This window comes from Lynx canadensis, chromosome A3 (genome assembly GCF_007474595.2).
Source record: "Lynx canadensis isolate LIC74 chromosome A3, mLynCan4.pri.v2, whole genome shotgun sequence".
NCBI classification, from domain to species: domain Eukaryota; kingdom Metazoa; phylum Chordata; class Mammalia; order Carnivora; family Felidae; genus Lynx; species Lynx canadensis.
Window position 1 is genome coordinate 89,701,385 of NC_044305.1, and position 23,111 is coordinate 89,724,495.

Below are 23,111 nucleotides of genomic sequence, written 5' to 3' on the forward strand. Positions count from 1 at the left end.
TAGATTCACTGCCTGGCAGGAGGGAGATGGGTGGTTTTAGGAACTGGAGGAGATGGGGGAAAGTTTGGAATAATCACAGTTTAGACTGCAGATAGAATTCAGCCGCAAATGAATAAAAGGATTTCTAAATCAGGGTTCAGCTAGGAACAAAATTTAGAGCTGAAGTTTATAGTATTTCAGCTCTTTTCCCCTATGATAATTTCTGTGCCATTCCTTCCTAACTGGAGATTAAAAACAAACAAACAAGCAGGCTGTAAGGTTTGCTCAGATCTTAAAATTGGCAAGAGAATTATGCAGAAGATCAGTTCTTCCTTCTCCACTTTGCCAGCTGTAAAATCAGGTTCCCGGGTCAAAAAAGTTTGTATGGTCATGTATTGATCACCAACTACTGTGTGAGCCTCCAGTCCAGTATTCGGGAGACTCCTTCATCTGGCTTCAGCCCTGCCTTAGCTCGTATCCCTGTCCTATGGCTGCTCTGCTCCCATCCAGGCACCGAGGCTGCCCCCAGCATCTGCTGTTCTTGTTCATTTCTGCTCCCTTGGTTTATTGTTTTCTCTTCATAAAAATGCCTTCCTCTGTCTCCAGCATGATGGACAAAACTATTTTTTTCAAGAAATCCAATTGTTAAGGGAAGGAGAAAGAGAAAGCACAATAGAGGGGAATAGAGACTCAAGACAGGGTTTTTTGATTTAGTTTAACAATTATTTATTGAGCTCCTATGTATCCCTATATTGTCTTTCTACTTTAGATCAGAGGCCTGGATCAGCTTGTTCCATGGCCTCGTTTGTTCCCAGTTAAAATTCTTTGTTCTAACTGTGGGATGAAAGGTGTTGGCACAGGCCTTTTGTCCCTAGCAGTCTGTAGGATCATATTATTAGGTAGAAACTATTTTTCCTTTGTAGTCACCAAAGTTCTTACCTGCCCGATGAGGATCTGCGTGTGGATTTGCTGTCAGCACTCAGCTAACACATTCCTGTCCTGCAGGCCTCTTCCATAGTGAGCTGGTCACAGCATTCTGTGGGGTGGTGCTTCTCAGATGATGCTGCACATAAGAATCATTGAATGGCTTTTTTAAATTTCAGGATGGCTATTTCTAGGGGTGGGGCACAGGAGCCTGTGCTTTTGACAGGCTCCTCAGGAGCTTCATTTTGTACATGGCAGGTTTGAAAATGCTGATCAAGTACACTTATTTATTTTCTGTGCTTTCTGTCAGTGAAGGTTGGTGGTCTTTTTGAGTCATATTGGGTCGTCTTTTTCCATTCTTGTTCTCTACGGTCACACCCTTCTAAGATTAACATAAGGCATTATATGGTTATTCATTTGTAAAAAAGAATGTGTTCAATAAAACATTAAATGATTGAAAACAATAGAAACTGAATGTACATTTCGATGGTGCTTTAACTGATTACCCTCAAATTTCAGTATCTTGGTCCTTTTCCCAAACAAGATAGGGTCCTTTGTATGATGTAACTACTATTGTCCCCTGCTTCTCCTATCCTTGGATGGTATGCTTTAGCCATAGGACAGCTTTTGTCATTGCCCGTAGAGCTCCACACTCATTCTTGACCTTTTAACACTTCTGTCTGGAAGAGGAATCATTCATCCAACTGTGGTTTGTTAAGTCCTTGACTTTTATCATTTTGAAATATTGGACAGCATATACCATCTATTCCAGAATGAATGACTCTCCACTGCCCTGAGAGAGCTTGTGAGGGGCCAAATAAGTCTTGATGATCAATTAGAAATTATGAGTTTCCTCTTATACTCATGTTAACCTATATTTATTTACAGTGCTCAAAAGTAATGAACTTCAGGCATACCCTCTTGTGGCTGCCAGTGACTTTGTACTTGTGAGGGGATTGTGGCCAGCTATTGAGAACCATTTGGGTCTGTTTCCTTTATGGTCCAGGCTTGGCTGTTTCACTCAGAGGGTCTCAGACATGTTTTTCTCTTCTCAGACTCATCCCACGCAGACCGCCTTCCTCTCCAGTGTTGACCTACACACTCATTGTTCCTACCAGATGATGTTGCCAGAGTCAATAGCCATTGTTTGCTCCCCCAAGTTCCAGGAGTAAGTACATAGATGTGGTTCTGGGCATTACAAGGAGACAGTGGGGAAAAGCCTCCAAGGAAAAGTTCTCTATTTGGAAGACCTTGTTCTGTGTAAAGTATATAGACTGTGGTATTAACTGGCTGTTCTAAAAGGTTTCCTTTTAAGCACCATATCCAGATACTCCTACTATTCTTGTTTAAAAAGATATCAAAGCAACAATTTCAATGCTTTTCTAAGAAAAGGACATAAGAAATTTGAAGTGTTTGACTTGAAGCAATGGGAATTTCAAAAGACTGATGTCAGATTAGAGAATTTAAAATCAAACAAATTATCTCAGTTAAATTCTTTTTCATTCTAAATCCTGTTATTTACTATGAATTCTCCCAGCAAAACTAGTGTGGTGGCAGTGATGAGTCATTCCCTAACTCTGATTCATTCACCAGAAAAGAGACCTGTGTGCCAGCATAGTTTTGAAGCTGTCTCAAAATGAGTTCTGTGTGTGTGTTTGGGACTGGGTAGACACCTTTGCTTGATTTGGGCCTGCTTTTTCTTATTGCAGAACTGGATTCTTTAAACTAACTGACCATGGACTAGAGGAGATTTCCTCCTGTCGCCAGAAAGGATTTCATCCACACAGCAAGGATCCACCTCTCTTCTGCGTATGTATCTGTGTAGAAGAAAACAGGGCTGTGCTTCAAGCAGGGAGGACGGTCAGAGCTGATGAGGTGCATTGTCTTTTCTGACCCATGTAGAAGATCAGCCTCGTCACTTACCTTTGCCAATCTTCCCAATAAGGACATACATGGGAAGCAGTGTGGGATAGCAGTGGATTTGAGTCGTAGCTCTGCCATCGAAGGACTGTCTGACTTTGATCAGACTTTATCTTCCTGGGCCTCAGCCTCTTATCTGTAAAGGGGAATGACAGTGATGGTAATACCTACTTGATAGGGTTATTGAGAGGATTAAATGAAGTAATATGCAGAAAGCACCTGGTGCAGGAGCTGGCTTGTTAAATGTTAGGTTTTTTCCCTTCGTCAACACCAGTTGCTAAGCCTGTACTTCAATAAGGGATTTGAATTCAAAGGAAAAAAGCCATTTAAGATAGGTAAAATATATTTGATTTTGCAATTTTGCTTAAATAATAGGGATTTTTATGACCTTTCTAGGAAGCTTGTTTTCCTAAGTTGTATTCTGTGAATAAAAAGTTTCAGTTGCTGTTAGAGCAGTATGTTTCAATTTGCCCCTCAAATCTAATGTGATAGGCTGCTTCACTCCTTGCTGGCTGAGGGGTGTTATTTCTTTTGGGTTCATTAAAAAGTGACCAGTATGGAAAAGGGACTCAGAACCTTGTCACATAAAAGGAACTGGGGATGTTTAGAAGCGAAACCTCAGGGAGGCTCTGAAAACCGGCTTTAAGTTTCAGAAGAATTGTTGTATAGAAAGGTATCGAGTGCATTTCTTAGGACTCCCAGAACTAAAACTAAGACCTCGTGGAATGAGTTTTCAGCTGAGCATGAGAAAGCACTTTCTGACAGATCTGTTGAAAAATAGGTCAGTCTGCCTTAGAATGTAATAAATGTCTAGGTACCAGGATGATGAAACAGAGGCTGCAAGAAAAGTGCCCAGGTTTTCTGTTATAAAGGCCTCTTTGCATGCCAAAAGTAAGCGTTCCCCATGTGTCAGTGGGTACGCTGTATTAGCTGGTTGACATAGTGACCCCCAAAAAACTAACGAATTCAGCAATTCTTTCTTTTTTTTTTTTTTTTTTTAATTTTTTTTTTTTTCAACGTTTATTTATTTTTGGGACAGAGAGAGACAGAGCATGAACGGGGGAGGGGCAGAGAGAGAGGGAGACACAGAATCGGAAACAGGCTCCAGGCTCTGAGCCATCAGCCCAGAGCCCGACGCGGGGCTCGAACTCACGGACCGCGAGATCGTGACCTGGCTGAAGTCGGACGCTTAACCGACTGCGCCACCCAGGCGCCCCTCAGCAATTCTTTCAAATAAGTCTGTATTTTGTGAATGTCTCTAGAATATACATTCATTTGAAAAGTGAATGAAGATATATGGGCCCACGTTGATTCAGGCTATGTACAGGTAGGGATTAGAAAGTTACTGATTCCCAGACCCCTTACCATAACTGCCATTTAAGTAGCAGCCTGGCTTCCAGACTGGGAACCACTGGTCAGAATAAGCATGTTAAGTAAGTTTTAAACAAATGACTTCTTAGAATTTTTTAGGACTTTCTCTTTCTTTCTTTTTCCCTGTTGTAGAGCTGCAGCCACGTGACCGTTGTGGACAGAGCAGTGACCATCACAGACCTTCGATGAGAACTTGAACACCTCCCAAGAATTATAAAATCATACCAGTGTACTGTAGCCCCTTAATTTAAACTTTCCAGAAAGCTCTGAAAGCTTTTTTAGACAGAATTGAAAGTGAGTATCACCTGGGGGAAAACTGATTTTCTGTTTCTGGTTTGAAAAAAAATAATTGGCTGTATTTCTTAGGCAAGTGTGGAGAATAGCATGACCATGCTAAGACAACTTTTCAGTCTGGCTGCAATTAAAAAATTAAGTTGTTAAAATGGTGTAGTGAACACTTACATACCCTTTGTTCTAGATTCACCAGTTGTTAACATTTTTTTTCTTCTCAGCTAGCCTTCTGGTTTCTCTGCCAACTTGTTTATTGTTTACCTTTGGAATTTTTAAGGGCATCTCTGCAGAAATTTGGAAGCCATTTAGAAAATCTTTGGGTTTTTCTGTGGTTTATGACAATATTAATGAAGCTTATTACATGGATGAGGGACAGCCCACCTTGACCAGATGGTGGGGCTTGAAAACCCTGAAGAATGATTTTTGTCAGGAAGTATTGTTATTTAACAAATATTTCAGGATATTTTTTTCTTCTACAATAAAATAACCATTAACTTATTTTGTGTGTGTGTGTGTGCTCTAGAGTGATCTGTTTGATCAAGTGTTGTCTAAACAGGCTAACTGAAAGGTCTGGTTGTTTGGGGAAAGGTGAGGGGCAAATGGAATTTGAGCTGTGCTGGTATTGAAGGTGTGTCCCAGTTCACAGTGAACTGTTGAGTGGTTTTTGTCTGCCTGTTGCGTCTTCCAGGGCTGTGAAATTCTCTGTTCTTTTGGTGTTGTCTCAAGTGGGTCATCCCATTCACTTCCTCCGTATGCCCTAAAAGCTTTCAGCTAAAGATAATAGAGCCTTTGTTTGGAGTGCCAGGTTATACCAAATGAATGATTACATTCCCTTGCCACCCCACCCTACCGATTTTATGATGTTGTTTATTCTTTTCTGACTCAGGCAACATTTAGGAAGGGGTTTGAGACTGCAGTTGATTCTATATTTTCCTTTCTATGAGCTGAGCCTAACATTGTAAGGTGGCCTAGAAATAATGGTACTGCTTGTGACCCCTCAGGTGACAGCAAGAGGGTAAATACCTTGCATAAGAGAAATATGTTTCTTTTTATATTAAAATTCTATAGGAAAAATTCTGCAAGCGTATGAAGTTTGGCTTCATTTTGAAGTTTTGTGTCCTGAATATATTAAGTTCTTTATCACTTAGGTTAGTGTCCTTGAACTTTTCCCCTGGAAGAACCAAGTCTCTATATTCTTCTTCTCTTGGGTTCTTAACTCCCAGGTATCAGAAATTCTTTTTTCTGTAGTTCCAGTGTAAGTGGGAACATGGGGCCAAGTGAGTCTGGGAAGGAGGAAGAGTGCCTGTCCTATCACTGCCTTCCTTTCCTTCCAGCGGCCCCAGAGGCAGCCTGGGCTGTTCCACCTTGCCTTAACAGTCCTGTCATTGCCCCAGTTTGGTACTTTCTCGGAAACTCATCCTTTTCTTTCCATGCTCAGGGCTTTATTGCCCCTTACTTGGACTAGTGCAATAGTAGGTTTTTACCAGGTCTCTCTTCTCTCTCTCTCTCTCTCTCTTTTTGGTATTTCTTGACTCCAGTCTGTTCTGCCCAGTACAGTCAGGAGAAGCTTCCCATATTACAGCCATCCTCATGTTTCCTCTCTTGCTCCAAAACGTGCAATATCTTTGCATTGCCTAAGACCTAAATTTAGCCTTTACTCAGAACTTTCTGCATATGGCCACATAACGCTCTTGTCCCTGGCTACACATTCAAATACACATTAAAAAACTACTGATGCTTGTGCTCAACCCCACACCAATGAATTCCAAATCTCTGGGGCGGGGTCCCAGACAGCGTTTTTTGTTTTGTTTTTCTTTTGGTCTCTAAAGCTGCTAGGGTGCAGCCAGGGTTGAAAAGCACTGCAGGAGTCATAGTTCAGGGGCCACTATACCTAAGAATTGGGAGCTCTCTTATCCATCTCTACACTTCAAGGACATTCTACAAAAGTTTGTTGAACCGAAGTGAACTGAATATGTCATGTGTCACAACTGCATTGATCATTTACTTTTTACCAAATGGCCACTTTTCTTTTCTTTCTTCCTTCCTTCCTTCCTTCCTTCCTTCCTTCCTTCCTTCCTTCCTTCCTTCCTTCCTTCCTTTCTTTCTTTCTTTCTTTCTTTCTTTCTTTCTTTCTTTCTTTCTTTCTTTTCTTCCCTCTGCACCTGTGTACAAGAAATCTCAGAGGCTGCCCAGGAGCAGAAAACCAGTCAGCAAATGCCCCCTTTGCACCTGCTGCAGTGTAGCCACTCTGCACAGGGTGGTTTCAGTGTCTCTTCCCCTTAGCTCTGGGGGAGAGATGTGGTATCAATCCAGCACCCAAGGAAGCAGGGGGACAGGGCAGGTGCATGAAAGAGAAAAGGAGCCAGAGTTGCAGGGAAAAGGGGAAAGGATTCCATATTGTGAATAAAAGGGAACCAGACCATGAAACCTGAGGAAAGCAGCTTATATTGAAAAAGTAGCAACTGCTCAGTGGAGAGACTGATTCCTGAGCTCCTGAAAGCCTTTTCGCTCTCCCAAGCCATAGGAAGGAGCACCATGCATACTGGTCTGGGCTGAGTAGGGAGGGAGGGCAGTGTCTGGTTGCTTCCCAATTGGCTTCAGAGGCATAGACCCTCCCAAGTGCCATGGGCTGGGTGCAGACAGACTCTGGGGAAGCTGTCCTCCTGGGATTCGGGGCAGGGCTGTGTTTCTTCAGATGATCATTTTCACGTACTCTGTTAAACATCACCAAAGAGGAAGAAGAAATCACTTAAGCCTTTAAGAAAGAAATCACTTGCTTTGTCAGGTAGCAGTCACCTTGAAAGGCAGCATGGGGAGAAGCATTCCCTAGTGGGGCTAGTGTGGTGGATATTTGTTGCTTGAGAGGCTAGGGTCTCAAATTTCATTTTGGCACCCCCAATTTTAAAATCACGATGCCTACCCCCTTTGACTGTTGATTGCTACTTCAGGGTTTTAGCTGTCCAGGTGGAAGGAAAAAAATTTTGTGTGGGGGTTGGGAGAAATGGCGACCCCTGAGAATGAAGCTTTAATGGCATGAAATCCCAGTGAATCCTGCAACTTTGGGCTATTTCAATTAGATTTTGAGAACAGTTTTAGGACCAAACCAGTTGTTTCCTAAAAAACATTTGTCAGTTGGTTTTGTGTCTCCTGACTCCTCCCCTCGGTATCTCAGCGTTTTAACCCCATCTGGGTTTGGAGACCAGTTTGTCTAAGGATCTTTCACACTTGTGACCAGGAGTGGAACTTCTGAGTCAAAGCTCATTTCTTTTTGTGAGGAGCTTTGCCTGGGCACTGAGAAGGCCTGTTTGGATCAGGACCACTGAAACATTATTCTCTGGAGAGGAAGTGCCACTCCGAACATTTAAGACCTCACTTTTAGGTCCAGCTCTTTATTCACCCACAAGTCACTTAACTTCCCAGACTTTTTAAAAAATCTATAAAACGGGGTCAGCCTGATATGCCTACCCCAAATGAAGACAAAATGAAATCCATGTGCAAGCCCGAGAGCCGTAAAATGCTATAAAGATTGAAGGTACCTGTTTTTGGTGTCTCCAGAAATGTTGCTTCTACCTACTAGACTTTTATACCACACAACTTCCAGCTAGAAGACTCTTGAGCCAGATCCGCATTCTTTATCACTGGCTGGACCTAGGCTCCAAATAGCTTAACCTCTCACTTGGTTGTTCCAGCTACTTTTTGAGGTGAAAGAAGAGGAAGAGAACGTTGACCCTCTTCATGAAGTCTGCGTTCCTTAATCCAGGGTTGAGTTTTTGGGTTGACTTTAGCCTACTTGGGGTTAGAAGCAGGGCCGTAGGCTTATAGGCTGTGTCCAGTATCATTCACTGTGCCTGTTGGATCCAGAATCCAGGCCGGTTGCACTGCACAGCCATGGGCTCTTGTGTCCTTCTTTGGCGATCAAACCTACTTCCTGTAGGTCTTTGTTCAAGTTCTGCCTCCTCTAGCTCCTTCTCTCGCTGGTAAATTCACTCCGAGGGTTCCTTCTTTGAACTCCAGTGGCATTTATAGGCTGTTTCCCATAACTTGATTGCAGATTTTTTTGCTGTTTCGCAGTGTTTTCTCACTGTCTTCCTATGTAGGTCGTGTCTGAACTCACGTAAATTCTTAAGGGCAGGGATCATGCTTGTTTTCCAGCACTGTGTTGAGTGCCTTTCAGTCAGCGTAGCACTTCCTTACTTTCTTTTGCTCAGCCGTTCCTTGAAATAGAGTCTTTGGTGTTGAATTGTGTGTTAGGAAGCCAGCTGGACCTGTGCCCGCATTGAGAAGATCTGTCTCTACTTTGCGGGAGGCCATCTTAATGCCTTGCCTCAGATGTTGCTTTTGGGGCCTGTGCTGCCACCCCAGTGTCACCTTGTGCCGAAGGTTTGAATATGAGCAAGAGCTCTCAGCAGAGGGAGCCGGCAGTTGAGCTCTCTTCCAACTGCCAGGACAGATGGTTATCCTGCCCAACAGGCTCCATTCTCTGGGTAGTCAAGAGAAGATGCCAGGAAGGCTAAAAGGGGGGAGGTCAGAGAGGCAGGAGGAGACCAGGAGATAGCGGCACCACTATCTTATCACAGAAGCCAAGGAAGGCAACAGTTTAAAACAAGTGGAGTTGCATGGCGCCAAATGGCTCAGGAGGGGTTTTCTGGGCTAACGACCAAGATGAGTTCATGGGATGTGGCAGTTGGCAGTGGTCTCCCCTGACAACCCCATCTAAAGCGCCTCCACCCCATCACTCCACCACACCTTCCTTTAACTCTCTGAGTAGCACTGTCATTAGCTAAAATCATCTTGTTTATTTCTAGCTTATGTATCTAAAGTATACTCCTTGAGAACAGCAACTTTGTCTTGTCCACCCTTGTCCAGCTCCCAGAATAGTGGCTGACACTCAGAAAGATAGGAATACGTACACAGACTTGTCCAAAGTCACCCGGCTACTAAAGTGGGACATCTTTGGAGGTGTTGGGGGGAACAGAGCAGTAAATGTGCATATGTTTTGAATACTGATTTTAAAGATTGTACGATTTAAAAATTCACAAGTTAATCATAGAAGATTACCTCTTAGAAGGTAAAAGAAGGAAAGCACGTGAGAATAAAATCTGCATATATAGCCATTTAGTTATTTAGAGATGAATGATAATGCAATATCATAGGTGAGAACATCTGGAATTTCTACGAAGTGTACAGAGTTGGAAATTTAGAACTTTAAGTGCTTTCACTATTTAATAAGAAAGAATAAAAAAATGAATCAAGCATTTGATTCAAATGAGAAAAAAAGAACAAAATATAGACCAGGAAAGCCAAGAGAAAAGAAACACATACGATAGCAGAAATTATTGAATTTTAAAATAGGAGAATTGGTAGATACATTCATAATGTCATTTTTTGAAAAAACAATGAAATAGTCAAAAAGGAAAAACACAAAATTAGAAATGAACAAGGGTATACAACAAATGTATAAGAAAGTACTATGTGTAACTAGGTTAATGAATTTGCAACTTAGTGAAATAGGTGATTTTCTGGTAAGAAAAAATTATAAGTGTGAATGAAACCAAAATTGTCTTAATTATCTTAAGCTAAGTGGAAGACCTGAAAGATCAATAATCAATGAAGAAATGGAGAAAAGTGTACAAGTATTATCTCCATATGCTTCTATGAATGAGTTCTTTCAAACTTTCAAGGAACAGGTAATTCTCATGCCATTTTCTTTATCATATCACCATTCTGATTTATTTTAATTAATTAATTATTTAAATTGAGGTATAATTGACATACAACATTATATTAGTTTCAGGTGTACAACATACTTATTTGGCATTTGTATATATATTGCAAAATGATCCCCACAATAAGTCTAGTTAGCATCCATCACTATAGATTGTTAGAATTTTTTCTTGTGATGACAGTATTATTAATTATAGTTGCCACATTGTACATTATATCCCATGACTTATTTATTTTATAGCTGAAAGTCTGTATCTTTTGACTCCCGTCACCCATTTCACTCACCCCCCCTCCTCCTCCTCTGGCAGCCACCAATCTATTCTCTGTACCTATGAGCTTGTTTTGTTTTTTAAGATTCTACATATAAGTGAGATCATATGGTATTTGTCTCTTTCTGACTTATTTCACTTTGCGTAATGCCCTCAAGTTCGATCCATGTTGTTAAATGGCAAGATTTCATTCTTTTAAAAAGCTGAATAATATTCCATTGTGTATGTGCATGTGTGTGTGTGTGTGTGTGTGTGTGTGTGTGTATTTCACAATGTGTAAATGATTATGTGTATATTACAATTTAAAAATTCTGTTTTGTGGCTGAATAATATTCCATTACAGATATATATGTATATGTAAAGGATATATATATATGTATATATGTATATATGTATATATTGTTTAATCTGTTCATCCATCAGTGAACATTTAGATTGTTTCCATATGATGGCTATCGTAAATAATGCTGCAGTGAACATGGTGGGTGCATATATCTTTTTGAGCTAGTGTTTTCATTTTCTTCAGATAAATACTCAGAAATGGCTGCACTGATTTATATTCCCACCAACAGTGCACAAGGTTCCCTTTTCTCCACATCCCTGGAATAAACCCTACTTGATCATGGCGTGTGATTCTTTTAATGTATTGTTGAATTCACTTTGCTAATATTTTGTTTAGGATTTTTGTATCTATGTTCATCAGAAAATTGGCCTTTAATTTTCTTTTCTTGATGTGTCCTTGTCTGGTTTTGGTATCAGGTAATGTTGAACTTTGTAAAATGAGTTTGGAAATGTTCCCTCCTCTTCTGTTATTTTGGAAGAATTTGAAAAGAATAGGTATTAATTCTTTGAATGTTTGGTAGAACTTAACTGTGCAGATGTATGGTTCTGGAATTGTGTTTGTAGGGAGTTTTAAAATTACTGATTCACTCTCCTTACTAGTAATTAGTCTATTCAGATTTTCTCTTTGATTTGGTCTTGGAAGATTGTATGTTTCTTAGAATTTATCCATTTCTTTTACTTTGCCCTATTTGTTGATATGTAATTATAGTAGTCTCGTGATCATTTGTATTTCTGTTATATCAGTTGTAACATCTCCTCTTTTGTTTCTGATTTTATTTATTTGAACCTTTTCTCTTTCCTCTTGGTGAATATAGCTCAAGACTTATCAATTTTGTTTACCTTTTCAAAGAACCAGCTGTTGGTTTCATTGATTTTTTTTTCTATGTCTTTTTAGTCTCTATTTATTTCTGCTCTGATCTTTATTTTCTTTTTCCTACTAACTTTGGACTTCATTTGTTCTTCTTTTTCTAGTTCCTTGAAGTGTAAAGTTAGGTTGTTTGAGATTTTTCTTGTTTCTTGAAGTAGGCATTTTTTGCTGCTAACTTTCCTCTTAGAACTGCTTTTGCTGCATCCCATAAGTTTTGGTATGTTGTATTTCTATTGTCATTTGTCTCAAGGTATATTTTGCTTTTGCTTTTGCTTTTGATTTCTTCACCAACCCATTGGTTGTTTGGTAGCATGTTGTTTATCTCCACATATTTGTGAATTTTCTAGTTGTCTTCTTGTAATTGATTTCTAGTTTCTTACCATTGTGATTGGACAAGATGCTTGGTATGATTTCAGCCTTTTTAAATTTGTGAAGATATGTTTTGTGGCCTAATATATGATCTATCCTGGAGAGTATTCCATATGCACTTGAGAAGAATGTGTATTCCATTGCTTTGGGATGGAATGTTCTGTATATATCTGTTAAGTTAATCTGGCCTAAGTTTTGTTTAAAGCTGATGTTTCCTTATCAGTTTTCTATCTGGATGATCTATTATATGAGTGTGTATTAAAATCCTCTACTATTATTGTATTGCTGTCTATTTCTTCTTGTAGGTCTTTTAAAATATTTGCTTTATATATCTAGATGCTCCCAGGTTGCATGCATAAATATTTACATATGTTAAATTCTCTTGTTGGATTGGCCCCTTTTATCATTATGTAGTGCCCTTTATCTCTTATTACAGTCTTTGTTTTAAAGTCATTTTGTCTGATGTAAGTATAGCTACCCCAACTTTCTTTTGGTTTCCATTTACATGGTACATCTCTTTTCACCCCTTCATTTTCAATCTGTGTATGTCCTTGCATCTGAAGTGAGTCTTTTGTAGGCAGCATATAGAGGAATCTTGGGGTTTTTTAAATCCATTCAGTCACTCTGTCTTTTGATTGGAGAATTCTGCCCATTTATTTAAAGTAATGATTATTGTGGTTAAAAAGTCACATAACATAAAAATTGCCATCTTGACCATTTTTAAGTGTACAGTTGAGGACTGTTAAGTATATTCATATTCTTGTGAAACAGATCTCCAGAACTTTTATCTCTCCTTTCCTCCCTCTCCCTCACTCCCTGGCGACCACCCTTCTATTTTCCATCTTAATGAATTTGACTTCTTTGGATACTTCATATAAATGGAAGCATACAGTATTTGTCTTTTCATGACTGATTTGTTTTACTTACCATAGTGTCCTCGAGATTCATCCGTGTTGTAGCATGTGTCAGAGTTTCCTTTTGAGGCTGAATAATATTTCATCGTGTGTATATATCATTTTTTTATCCACTCATCCATTGATTGACACTTGGGTTGCCTCCACTTCTTGACTATTGTGAATAGTGCTGCTGTGGACTTTGGTGTATAAATATCTCTTGCTGTTTTAACTGTTGTAGAGCATGGGAAAATAAGAAAACCAACATAACTCATTTTTATGAACACAACCTAATCATGTACACACACATATATACACACTTCACACTGCACTCAGTAATATAGATGCATGAATCCTAAATAAAGCACTAATGAATGTATCCTTATAGTAAAGGAACAATAACTACCAGCATTTATTGTCCATCCCGTGATGCATTAGACCTTAGAACACATTAGGGTTCTAACCACTGGGTGGTTCAGCTGGTTAATCATCTGACTTCAGCTCAGGTCATAATCTCATGGTTTGTGAGTTCGAGTTCCACATCAGGCTCTGTGCTGATGGCTCAGAGCCTGGAGCCTGCTTTGGATTCTGTGTCTCCCCCTCTCTCTCTGCTCCGCCTCCACTCATGTTCTGTCTCTCTCAAAAATAAATAAATATTAAGAAAAAACTTTAAAAAAAAAGAACTTAGAACACATTAGGGACACCTGGGTGGCTCAGTCGGTTAAGTGTCCAACTCTTGATTTTGGCTCAGGTCATGATCTCACAGTTGTGAGATTGAGCCCCATGTCATGCTCTGTGCTGGGTGTAGAGCCTGCTTAAGATATTCTCTCTCTCTCTCTCTCTCTCTCTCTCTCTCTCTCCCTTCCTTCCTTCCTTCCTTCCTTCCTTCCTTCCTCCCTCCCTCCCTCCCTCTCCCTTTCCCTCTGCCTCTCCTCTGCTTATGCGTGCTCTCTCACTTGTTCTCTCAAAGAAAAAAAAAAGAACTTAGAACCCAATACCTCACTCAGCTAGTAGGGCAGCCCAGATCTATCCAGCTCCAGAGCCCTGATGCATTTGGTGAGTTTGTTGAGAAGATAACGATGGCCCCATAAAAGAAATCCATTAATATCACATTTCACAGAAGTAGGTCAAAGGAAAAAAAACCAGACTTAAGAGTCTCTCATGGGTAATAAAGTATTTGAAGATGAAAATCAACACTTGTTCTTTATTTTTGAAACTCCCCTAATAAATTAGGAAAAAAAGAAGTTTTATTAACATAAATCTGAAAGAACACCCAGCATCATTCTTTTTTTTTTTTAATTTTAATTCCAGCGTAGTTAACATACAGTCTTACATTAGTTGCAGGTGTACAATATTGTGTATAACAGTGATACAACATGCTCAGGATACCTCATTCTTAATAAAGAAATAATGTTGTCAGGGATATGACAGACCCATTCTAACCCCTATTCTCTCACAGTATCCTGAAAGGATAATGAGCCGATGTAATGAAGCAGGATAAAAAATTTACTATTGGAAAGGAGACACAAGTTTTAGCTGCAAACTAAGTATCTACCTAGAAATCTAGAGAGAATCAATCCTGAAAAATGGTTAGACCTAATAGAGAGCAGCAGTCGTCCCCTGAAAACATCTAACATAGCTTTCCAAGCACAAGAAGCCACCAGTTGTGACTGAGAGAAAGAAATCTCATTCATCCTAGAAACCAAAACTATAAAATACCTTGGCACAAAATTAACAGGAAATGTGCAAGACATACAGGAAGAAGACTACTAAGCTTTGCAGAAGGACATGAAGAAAATAAATGGGAAGGCAGATAGGCCATATTCCATGAGGGGAAGACTTGGTGCTTCAAAGATGTTCATTCTTTTTTCATTGATCCGTAAATTTAAAATGCAAGTCTATAACAACCTCATTTTTTAAGACTTGGAAATACTATTCTAAAACTAATCTGGAATAAGTGAAATAGCCATTTTTAAAAATTGAAAGAAGAATGTTGGGGGAAATTTTATTACTAGATAACTTACTATAAACCTGTAAGTTAAAGTAATATCGTCCTGGTGGTAGACTCATTTAAAAATTAGCAAACTTTAATTTTGAAGGAGTTAAGATTTAAAGAGAGAAGTTGCCAAATACCACAGAACCTTAAATGAGTGGTATCAGACTTTCAAACCCATACTCTTAACTACAATGCAATACTGCCTTCCTAAAACATACATAGATACACGTATTCATAAAATGATGAGAAAGAAGCACACCGAAATATTAATATTAGTTATCTGCAGATGAGGGAATTATAGCGTGATTATTCTTTGTTTCCCTTTCTATCCTTTTCTTGAATTTTCCAAATATTCTGTGGAGAACAATATTGCTTTTATAATTGAACAAAAAGGACAATGCCTGCTATTTTCAGAAACCAAAGCTCCACTGCCCCTTCAATGTGGGAATTTGGCCAAGATCTTATTCTTGGACAGCATCAGTGAAAGGGCCTTGGGAATGCTCTTGGGCGCAGCAGCAGAGGCATGTCATATATGGAAACCTTCCATTAGGATGACCTCACTACTGGAACCCATTCAACATAAACCTTGCCTGCAAGAGCTAGCAGAGATCTTTGGACAAAACCTGGAGGGTGGAGAGCTGAGAAAGAACTGACCTAAAGAAGAGAGAACTGGGCTTTTGGCCTGTAGAAGTCCTCTGTATCCATCCGGGCTCAGCAGGTCTCTGTGATTAGTTCCTAGGGAAGGATTACTTTCCCCATCTCACTCTTCTCCAAAAAACAACTCCTGCAATGGCCAAAGGGTTATTTTGTCTTTTTCCTGGGCCTGAGTGAGAATGTAGGTTGTTACTTGTGTTGGAGAAACAGTAATGGGTTATTAGTGGGTGAAAGAAGTGGAAACAGCACCTAGACTAAAGGAAGTAAGACTATTCTTAGATATTCCTCAGCCATTCCCTGTGGTTATTTCCCGATTCCTGGCAGTCTCCTCTCTTTACCTCACCTTGCCTTCAAAACAGCACTGGTGCCTTTGCCACCGTGAACAGCTCTTAACGGCTCTGCTTGCCATGCTTAAACATCTGTGTCTAGAACTTGTCTCACTCAGCCTAATGTTCTATACTTTTCCCATGGCTTTGGAGTTAAAAAAAATTTTTTTTAAGTAGGCTTCATGCACAGCACAGTGCCCGACACAGGGCTTGAACTCACAACCCTGAGATCCCAACCTGAGCTGAGGTTTAGAGTCAGCCACTTGACCAACTGAGCCACCCAGGCACCCCTTATATTATTCTTAATTGAACCATGGTAGACTCAGGATAAGTTTATACAAATATTTTAGTTCCCAGTCTTAGTGTTGTTGTGTAAGCACAAGGCCTCTGATTATGGCCTTTGGAACTTAAGTGTGGCCTGGGAAGAAACCATATAATGAGAATGGAATCCTGTGTTAGTCTGAACTATTTTCATTCCACTGGCAGAAAGCTCAATTCAAACTGGTGTTCAGGCACAGCTGGATCTAGTGCCCACTGTCATCAAGATTCATTTTTTTGTTTTGTTTTAAAGATTTTGTCTTTTTATTTTTTTAAATTTTTTAAGGTTTATTTACTTTTGAGAGAGAGACAGAGACAGAGTGCATGCAGGGAAGGGGCAGAGAGAAAGACGGAGACACAGAATCCGAAGCAGGCTCCAGGCTCTGAGCTGTCAGCACAGTGCCCGACGCAGGGCTCAAACTCATGAGCCATGAGATCATGACCTGAGCCAAAGTTAGACGCTTAACCCGCTGAGCTACCTAGGCACCCCAGATTCTATCTTTTTTTAAATGTTTATTTATTTGAGAGAGAAGCAGACAGAGCACAAGCAGGAGAGAGGCAGAGAGAGAGGGGGAGAGAGAGAATCCCAAGCAGGCTCTGCACTGTCAACACAGCCTGACGTGGGACTTGATCTCAGGAAGAGTGAGATCATGACCTGAGCCGAAATTAGAGTCAGTCGCTTAACTGACTGAGCCACCCAGGTGCCCCTGTTTTAAAGATTTTGTTTTATTTTAAAATCTGTACACCCAACATGGAACTTGAATTCACAACCCAGAGACCAAGAATCACATGCTCCACCAAATGAGCCAGGTTCCACCAAATGCCCCGAGACTCATTTTGAAGGATATACTCAGTGTTTGTTCGTTTAAGTAAGTTTTCCCAATGTGGTAGCTTTGATGGCTTATATACTCAGTGTTTGTTCATTTAAGTAAGTTTTTCTAATATGGTAGCTTTGATGGCTATAGGTTTATATACTATATAGGTTTATATACTATTGTTTTGGTGAGTCCAACAAGAAAAAGAAAACTTCTGTGTCCAAAAGTTCCCAAAAAAAGTCCTGGAATTGAGTTGTTGGGTCATGGGTTTGGTCATGACTTCATCCTAGGACTAATCACCAGGGCCAGGGGGTTAGAATATTCTGATTGGCCAGTCCTGGGTCATGTGCCTATACACCATGTGAACCACATGCACTGAGAGTAGGGGAGAATTCATCCTCCAAAGAAAAATCACGGTGACATCAAGAATAGAAGGAGGAGTGGATGCTGGGCGAGCAAAGACAACAGATGTCTGCAGCAGGTGCCTAGGAGAAAAAGCTAGGGCCTACCTTCACCACTGTGGGCAGTATGACCTAAGGTGAGCAAACTAAGACAGAACTGGAAACACCAAGTGCTACAAGCTTTAGATAATAGCACCAAAATTATGAGGTAGTGACCCCTTCACTCCCAAAAAGGCGTGTCACACATCCAGGCCATGAATCTTTCATTCATTTAATTTGCATTTAGTGAGCGCCTACTTTGTGCAGAGCACTGTTCAAAGTACACAGAAGTAAATGCTGTGCTCTCTGTCTTTAAGGAGTGAATAATGGGGTAAGACAAAGGAGCCATACTCCCATAAAATAGCACGAGAGCAATATCTTCCTAACTGATGAGCATACACAGGATGGGCAGCAACTTCATGTATGGGTGTTGAGGGGACCCAAGCAAGGAAGAGATGAATGTTTTCACTTTATTTACCCTCTACTTTTATAATTTAACTCATACTCTTTATAATTTATTTGTACTCCACCTTTAACTGTTTCAATAAATATTTACTGTATGCCTACTAAGTGCCAAGTCCCCAGACTCTAGATACCAATAGAAAGGTTTTCCAGGATATGTAAAATATTAGAAAGAGAAAATAAATCGATTGAACATGGGGGCAAGTGAATATAGAATACAAGGATGCAACGACATGGACCTGGTAATAGAGCAAAAAATGTAATCTGTGATCACTTACATTCCCAGTATAGATGAGCCGCATGATGTGTGATGTCACAAATAATATAAAAATTTGTTCAATGAACCCAAGCAACACAATAGAGTGTTCTGTTTTGCCATGTAAAAGATGGCACAAGATATAGTAAAATATGTGCATATTATATATATAACATAGTAAGGTACAATATGTAGTAAAGCACAATATATAGTAGAAAGTAATTCTGCTGGAACTCAGGTGGGTGCAGGCATTGGGGCAGTATAGAGTTCAGCCCAAACAACTAGCTGTCTGCTAACCTAGCTTAACCTAGATGGTGGACTGCATGAATTTTAAACAACTCCAAGTTCCTTTTCAGTGACATTTTAATATTTAATGACAGTGAACTTGGAATTGTAATCTTTGGCAAGTGCTTGGGGGTGCAGCTGCCGATCTTTATTGGTGGCCGAGTAAGATCTGAGGCTCTCAACTTTCAAACTGTTTTTGTTTTGTTTTAACACAGCTCACCAAAGTTTTAGTAAGACAGCCTGTGGGTCACTTACTACATCGATTCCCCTTTCGCAGCAGAAAAGGAACTGGCAGTAACCACAAAGGGTGTCTGTACAAGCCAATATGGGGAGTCAAAATTTGGCCTATGTGGTTGTCTCCTTATTTATGAACTTGGGAAAAACATGGGAATACCTACATGGGGAATACCTACCCAAAACCAATCTTCGAGGTTTTGATCTTGTAGCCTTTCTTTCTTGCCATAATTGGCTAGCAGGGTCTGTTGTATATACAAACCATTCTTTGTCTAGGAAAATAAAGCCCTGTCATCAGAGTAAAAAAGAATATCTTCCTTCCTTTTTTTTTTTTTTTTAATAGCAAGGGGCTATGCAACCGGCCCATCCAAAGATAGTATCATTTTTTTTTTTTTTTTAATGAGTGGAAAAGTACTGGTGTCAGAATTCATCCTGGATCAGCCCTCAGGAAAACTGTCCTCCCCCCACCGCTCTGGCCCATGAAGTAGAATAACAGTGCTGAATCAATTTGTCCATGGCCCAGACTGAGGAAAGGTCAATAAAAGTTGCAGATAATTTGATATTATTCTTGCCACTGTAGGGCAAAAATTATAGCAGTGACCTGTGGTGGAATTGCTTTTTAAAGCCTATCTGTTCCTTATATCCAATGCTCATCTGAGAATCCTGGATTTTCACCACTTGTTACAGAGCTTTATAGAATTAATAAACAAATCGACGTTTTAAAAAAATTTTTAACATTTATTCATTTTTGAGAGGCAGAGAGAAACAGAATGTGAGTGGGGGAGGGGCAGAGAGAGAGGGAGACAAAGAATCTGAAGCAGGCTCCAGGCTCTGAGCTGCCAGCACAGAGCCCGAGGTGGGGCTTAAATCCACGAACAGGGAGATCAGAACTGAACTGAACTGAAGTCAGACACTTAACTGACTGAGCCACCCAGGCACCTCACGAATCAACTTTTAATTTGAGTTAGAGGATGCCCAGGTTGTTCTCACTCAAGAAAGATAAACTGGATTCTGGGTTTAGCTCAACACAGCTAAGTCCAAAGAGTAAAAAAAAAAATAAATAATAAACACAATCAATAAAACTGGGGATGGGAGCCCATTGTCCAAAGGAAGTATTAACAACTCCAGAAGCAAAAAGTTGCTCATGGGTGCTTTATTTAGATCGAGTTTTTAAATTGTCTGGGCAGTGAATTGGGCTCTAGTCAGAGATTGGCCTCATATTTATAAAAATTGGGACAGTTGACTTTGTTTCGTGAAAGCCAGAGGAAGTGAACTTCCCAGGTGTTTGGTCCCACACAAACTCAGTTTCCAGAATAACAGCTCAAAACCTTCCCGAGTCTGCTGTTGTTGCCAGAGTCCATTCTCACCACAAGGTGTTATTGAAGTAAAGTATTTTTAAGACAGTGAAAAAATGTATTCTAAACTTTAACTTTTATGAGGTCCTGAGTGGCCTTTTTCTATTTTGGGTTCTCACAGCTTCTTCATTTGATGTGTTAAAGGTTATTTCAGCTAGCCAAGAATTCTTAAACCAAATGTAGGATAAGCAGGACCTGCATTTGCTATAACATTTTGAAATTAAGACTGATTCTAAATTATCTGCACAGTGTTGTGATGAGAGAACCTCATCTTCGGACACTTCTAGTAGTTCTCAGCTAATCCCAGGTTGCAAGTATATTTTTCCCCTCAGCACTAGGGGAGGGTGTAATGCTGAGGTTACAAGCGGGCTCCAGAGCCAGACTGACCTGGGATGGATTCCTGGCTTCCTCACTTACTGGCTATGTCATTTCAATAAGTGTCTTATCCTCTCCAGCTTCAAAGTCCTCAACTTTATGAAATGTGAATAATACCAGGAGCAAATGAGAGAATGCATACACACAGAGGCTTAGGACAATTTGGGGCACATAGACACAACTCAATAAGGGGCAGTATCGATAATAACAATCATAGTAATAACGATGAGGCCTAAGCCAATAGTTTGCTGTGAATCACACTTTGGGGACAGGGGAAACATCTTTCTCTTGCCTAGAGAGATGGGCAGAGGATCCTAATACCCCAGGGAAACCATAGCCCCTGATCACAAAATGAAAGGGGACAGTTCCTGCTTTCATCTAAAAGCCACCCTTCTGGGTGGGCAGGTCCGAGTGTCAGGGAGATCTTGACTTTTAAGAGAACCATCTAGCAGGAAGGCTATCAATCCCTCTAGTCCCATCCATCCCCCCGTCCCTGCCCCACTATAACTCTCCTCCAGCTCTTCCTATCTGAGGATGAAGGTAGGGACTTGGGGCACCACGCTCCAAGGGTTGATGGGAAGCACAGGATGACTGTAGGAGTCAAAGGAAGGCACTGCCTGATAATAAATAAAGGAAATAACGGGGATCCTGGGGGACTTCCCAGGCCAGCCCAAGGTTGAGACACTTAGAAAGTCTAAAGGGGTATAGTCTGTTTCTAATTCCTCCAGGGTCAGGGTCATCCCAGAGGGAAAAGGAAGGACATGTGTCTTTTTACTTAGATGTATGGTAGATTTCAACATTCTCTCCTTTGGCTGTTACTTCTCCATTTAGCACCGACTGTCAAATGCTGGCTTTCTCGTAACGATCACATGTGGAGTTTCCCGTGGGTCCCGTGCAAACCGCACCATTCCACCCAAGTTCACACTTCCTTGATATGGGAAGTCTGGCCTAGTTGAAATGCTCTTATCCTCCCTTATCCCCACCTTCTCCAGTGATACACCCACATTCTTTCTCTTGGGTGGGGCATTGGCAAGAACACTCCAGTCCAACCACCTTCCCTGTGCCCATTGGTCCTATGAGGACACCCCAAAACTGAGGGTGTCCAGTCTGCTCCACACTTCCCCACTGTCTACCCTATTATTGCCATCCCACTAGCATCTTCAGGTGGGCTCAAGGCAGATCAGTACAGCCACTGCCCCAGTAGACACCCAAATGGAAAATGCAAACTGTTATGGGCACCTGTACCCTCCAAACTGTCCTCTTGGAATCCCCCCTTACTTGCGGGGATACAGCCCTCCTTCTCCACAGAATAATCGAAGAAGCCATTATGTCACTGCTCTTCCCCAAGGCTGGGACTCAGCTGGGAAGACTCAGTCTACTTCTTTCTCTGCCTTTCCCACATAGACACCTGGGGGTAAGGACACCAGAAAGTAAGTTGGCTGAGCTGCCTCTCAGTCAGCCCTGGGGGAGGTGTTGGGTTCCATTTCTGGCCATCTCCTAGAGCCTATTGTTTGCATTTGGGGCCATAGCAACAATTTCAGGGAAACAAAAATGTTCACTCAGCAGTCTGTACCAGATAAGATTTAATCCTGTTATTCAAATACTGTATATCTTTCTTGATTTTTTTTATCTCCTTGTTCTATCAGTTACTGAGAAGTTGTGTTACTTCCAGCATGATTGCAAATGTATCCATTTCTCCTTTGTGTTTAGTTAATTTTTGCTCTCTCTCTGTCTGTGTGTGTGTGTGTGTGTGTGTGTGTGTGTGTGTACATACAAGTGCTACTAGGTGCATACAAATGTGGAATTGTTACATTCTCTGGTAGACTGCTGTCTCTTTCCTTCAGGACTACACCTTGCCTTAAAACATACTTTGTCTCATATTGGTATAACTTTCTTTTGACTAGTTCTTCTTACTTTCAACTTTACTGAATCTTTGTATTTAAGATGCATCTCTTGTAAGTAGTGAATTACCAGTTTGATATCATCAAATATCCAAACTATCTTTAAGTAGGAATATTTACTCAATTTAAGTTTAGTGTAATTACTGATGTATTTGGGTATAAGCTCACCACTTACAATTTGTTTTCTTTTTTCTCTCTTCTTCCAGGAAGATGTCTTCTCTGTTAAGGTCATTGCTGCCTGGATGAGACCCATCCCTTTTGTGGTAGATAATCTGCATAACTCAAAGACTATTGATTTAAATGTTAGTATCATCTTTTCTTTTTTTTTTTTTACAAGATGCATACTAAAATTTTTTTTAATATTCATTTTATTTCTGAGAGAGAGAGAGACAGAGTGCGAGTGGAGGAGGGGCAGGGAGAGAGGGAGACACAGACTCTGAAGCAGGTTCCAGGCTCTGAGCTGTCAGCACAGAGCCTGATGCAGTGCTTGAACTCACACACCACGAGATCAGGACCTGAGCTGAAGTCAGACTCGTTTAACTGACTTAACTCGCTTAACTGACCGAGCCACCCAGGCAGCCCACTGTTAGTTTCATCTTTAAAATACTTCCAGAGAAGGTCACCTGGGTGGCTCAGTCAGTTAAGTGTCCAACTCTTGATCTCATCTCAGGTCATGATCTCATGATTTGTGAGTTCAAGCTCTGCTGACCATGCAGAGCCTGCTTGGGCTTCTCTTTCTCTCCC

At 40.6% G+C, this 23,111-nt stretch overlaps 1 protein-coding gene across 5 annotated transcripts in view; it reads left to right on the top strand.

Moving 5' to 3' along the window:
• LOC115510725 (STAM binding protein) overlaps positions 1-23,111 on the top strand; it is a 50,335-nt gene that overhangs the window by 20,873 nt on the left and 6,351 nt on the right. For 2 of the 5 annotated variants that reach the window (XR_004343413.1, XR_004343414.1), the window contains exons 8-11: positions 1,959-2,071; positions 2,613-2,712; positions 4,327-4,488; positions 22,574-22,669. Coding sequence is in view for 2 of the 5 variants with exons in the window: in XM_030310871.1 (XP_030166731.1) it covers positions 1,959-2,071; positions 2,613-2,712; positions 4,327-4,383 (270 nt within the window). In the remaining 3 variants the exon portion in view is untranslated. Of the gene's footprint in view, positions 1-1,958; positions 2,072-2,612; positions 2,713-4,326; positions 4,984-10,061; positions 10,173-22,573; positions 22,670-23,111 lie in introns of those variants that run through there. The other 3 variants (XM_030310871.1, XM_030310872.1, XR_004343415.1) reach the window with 2 other exon arrangements.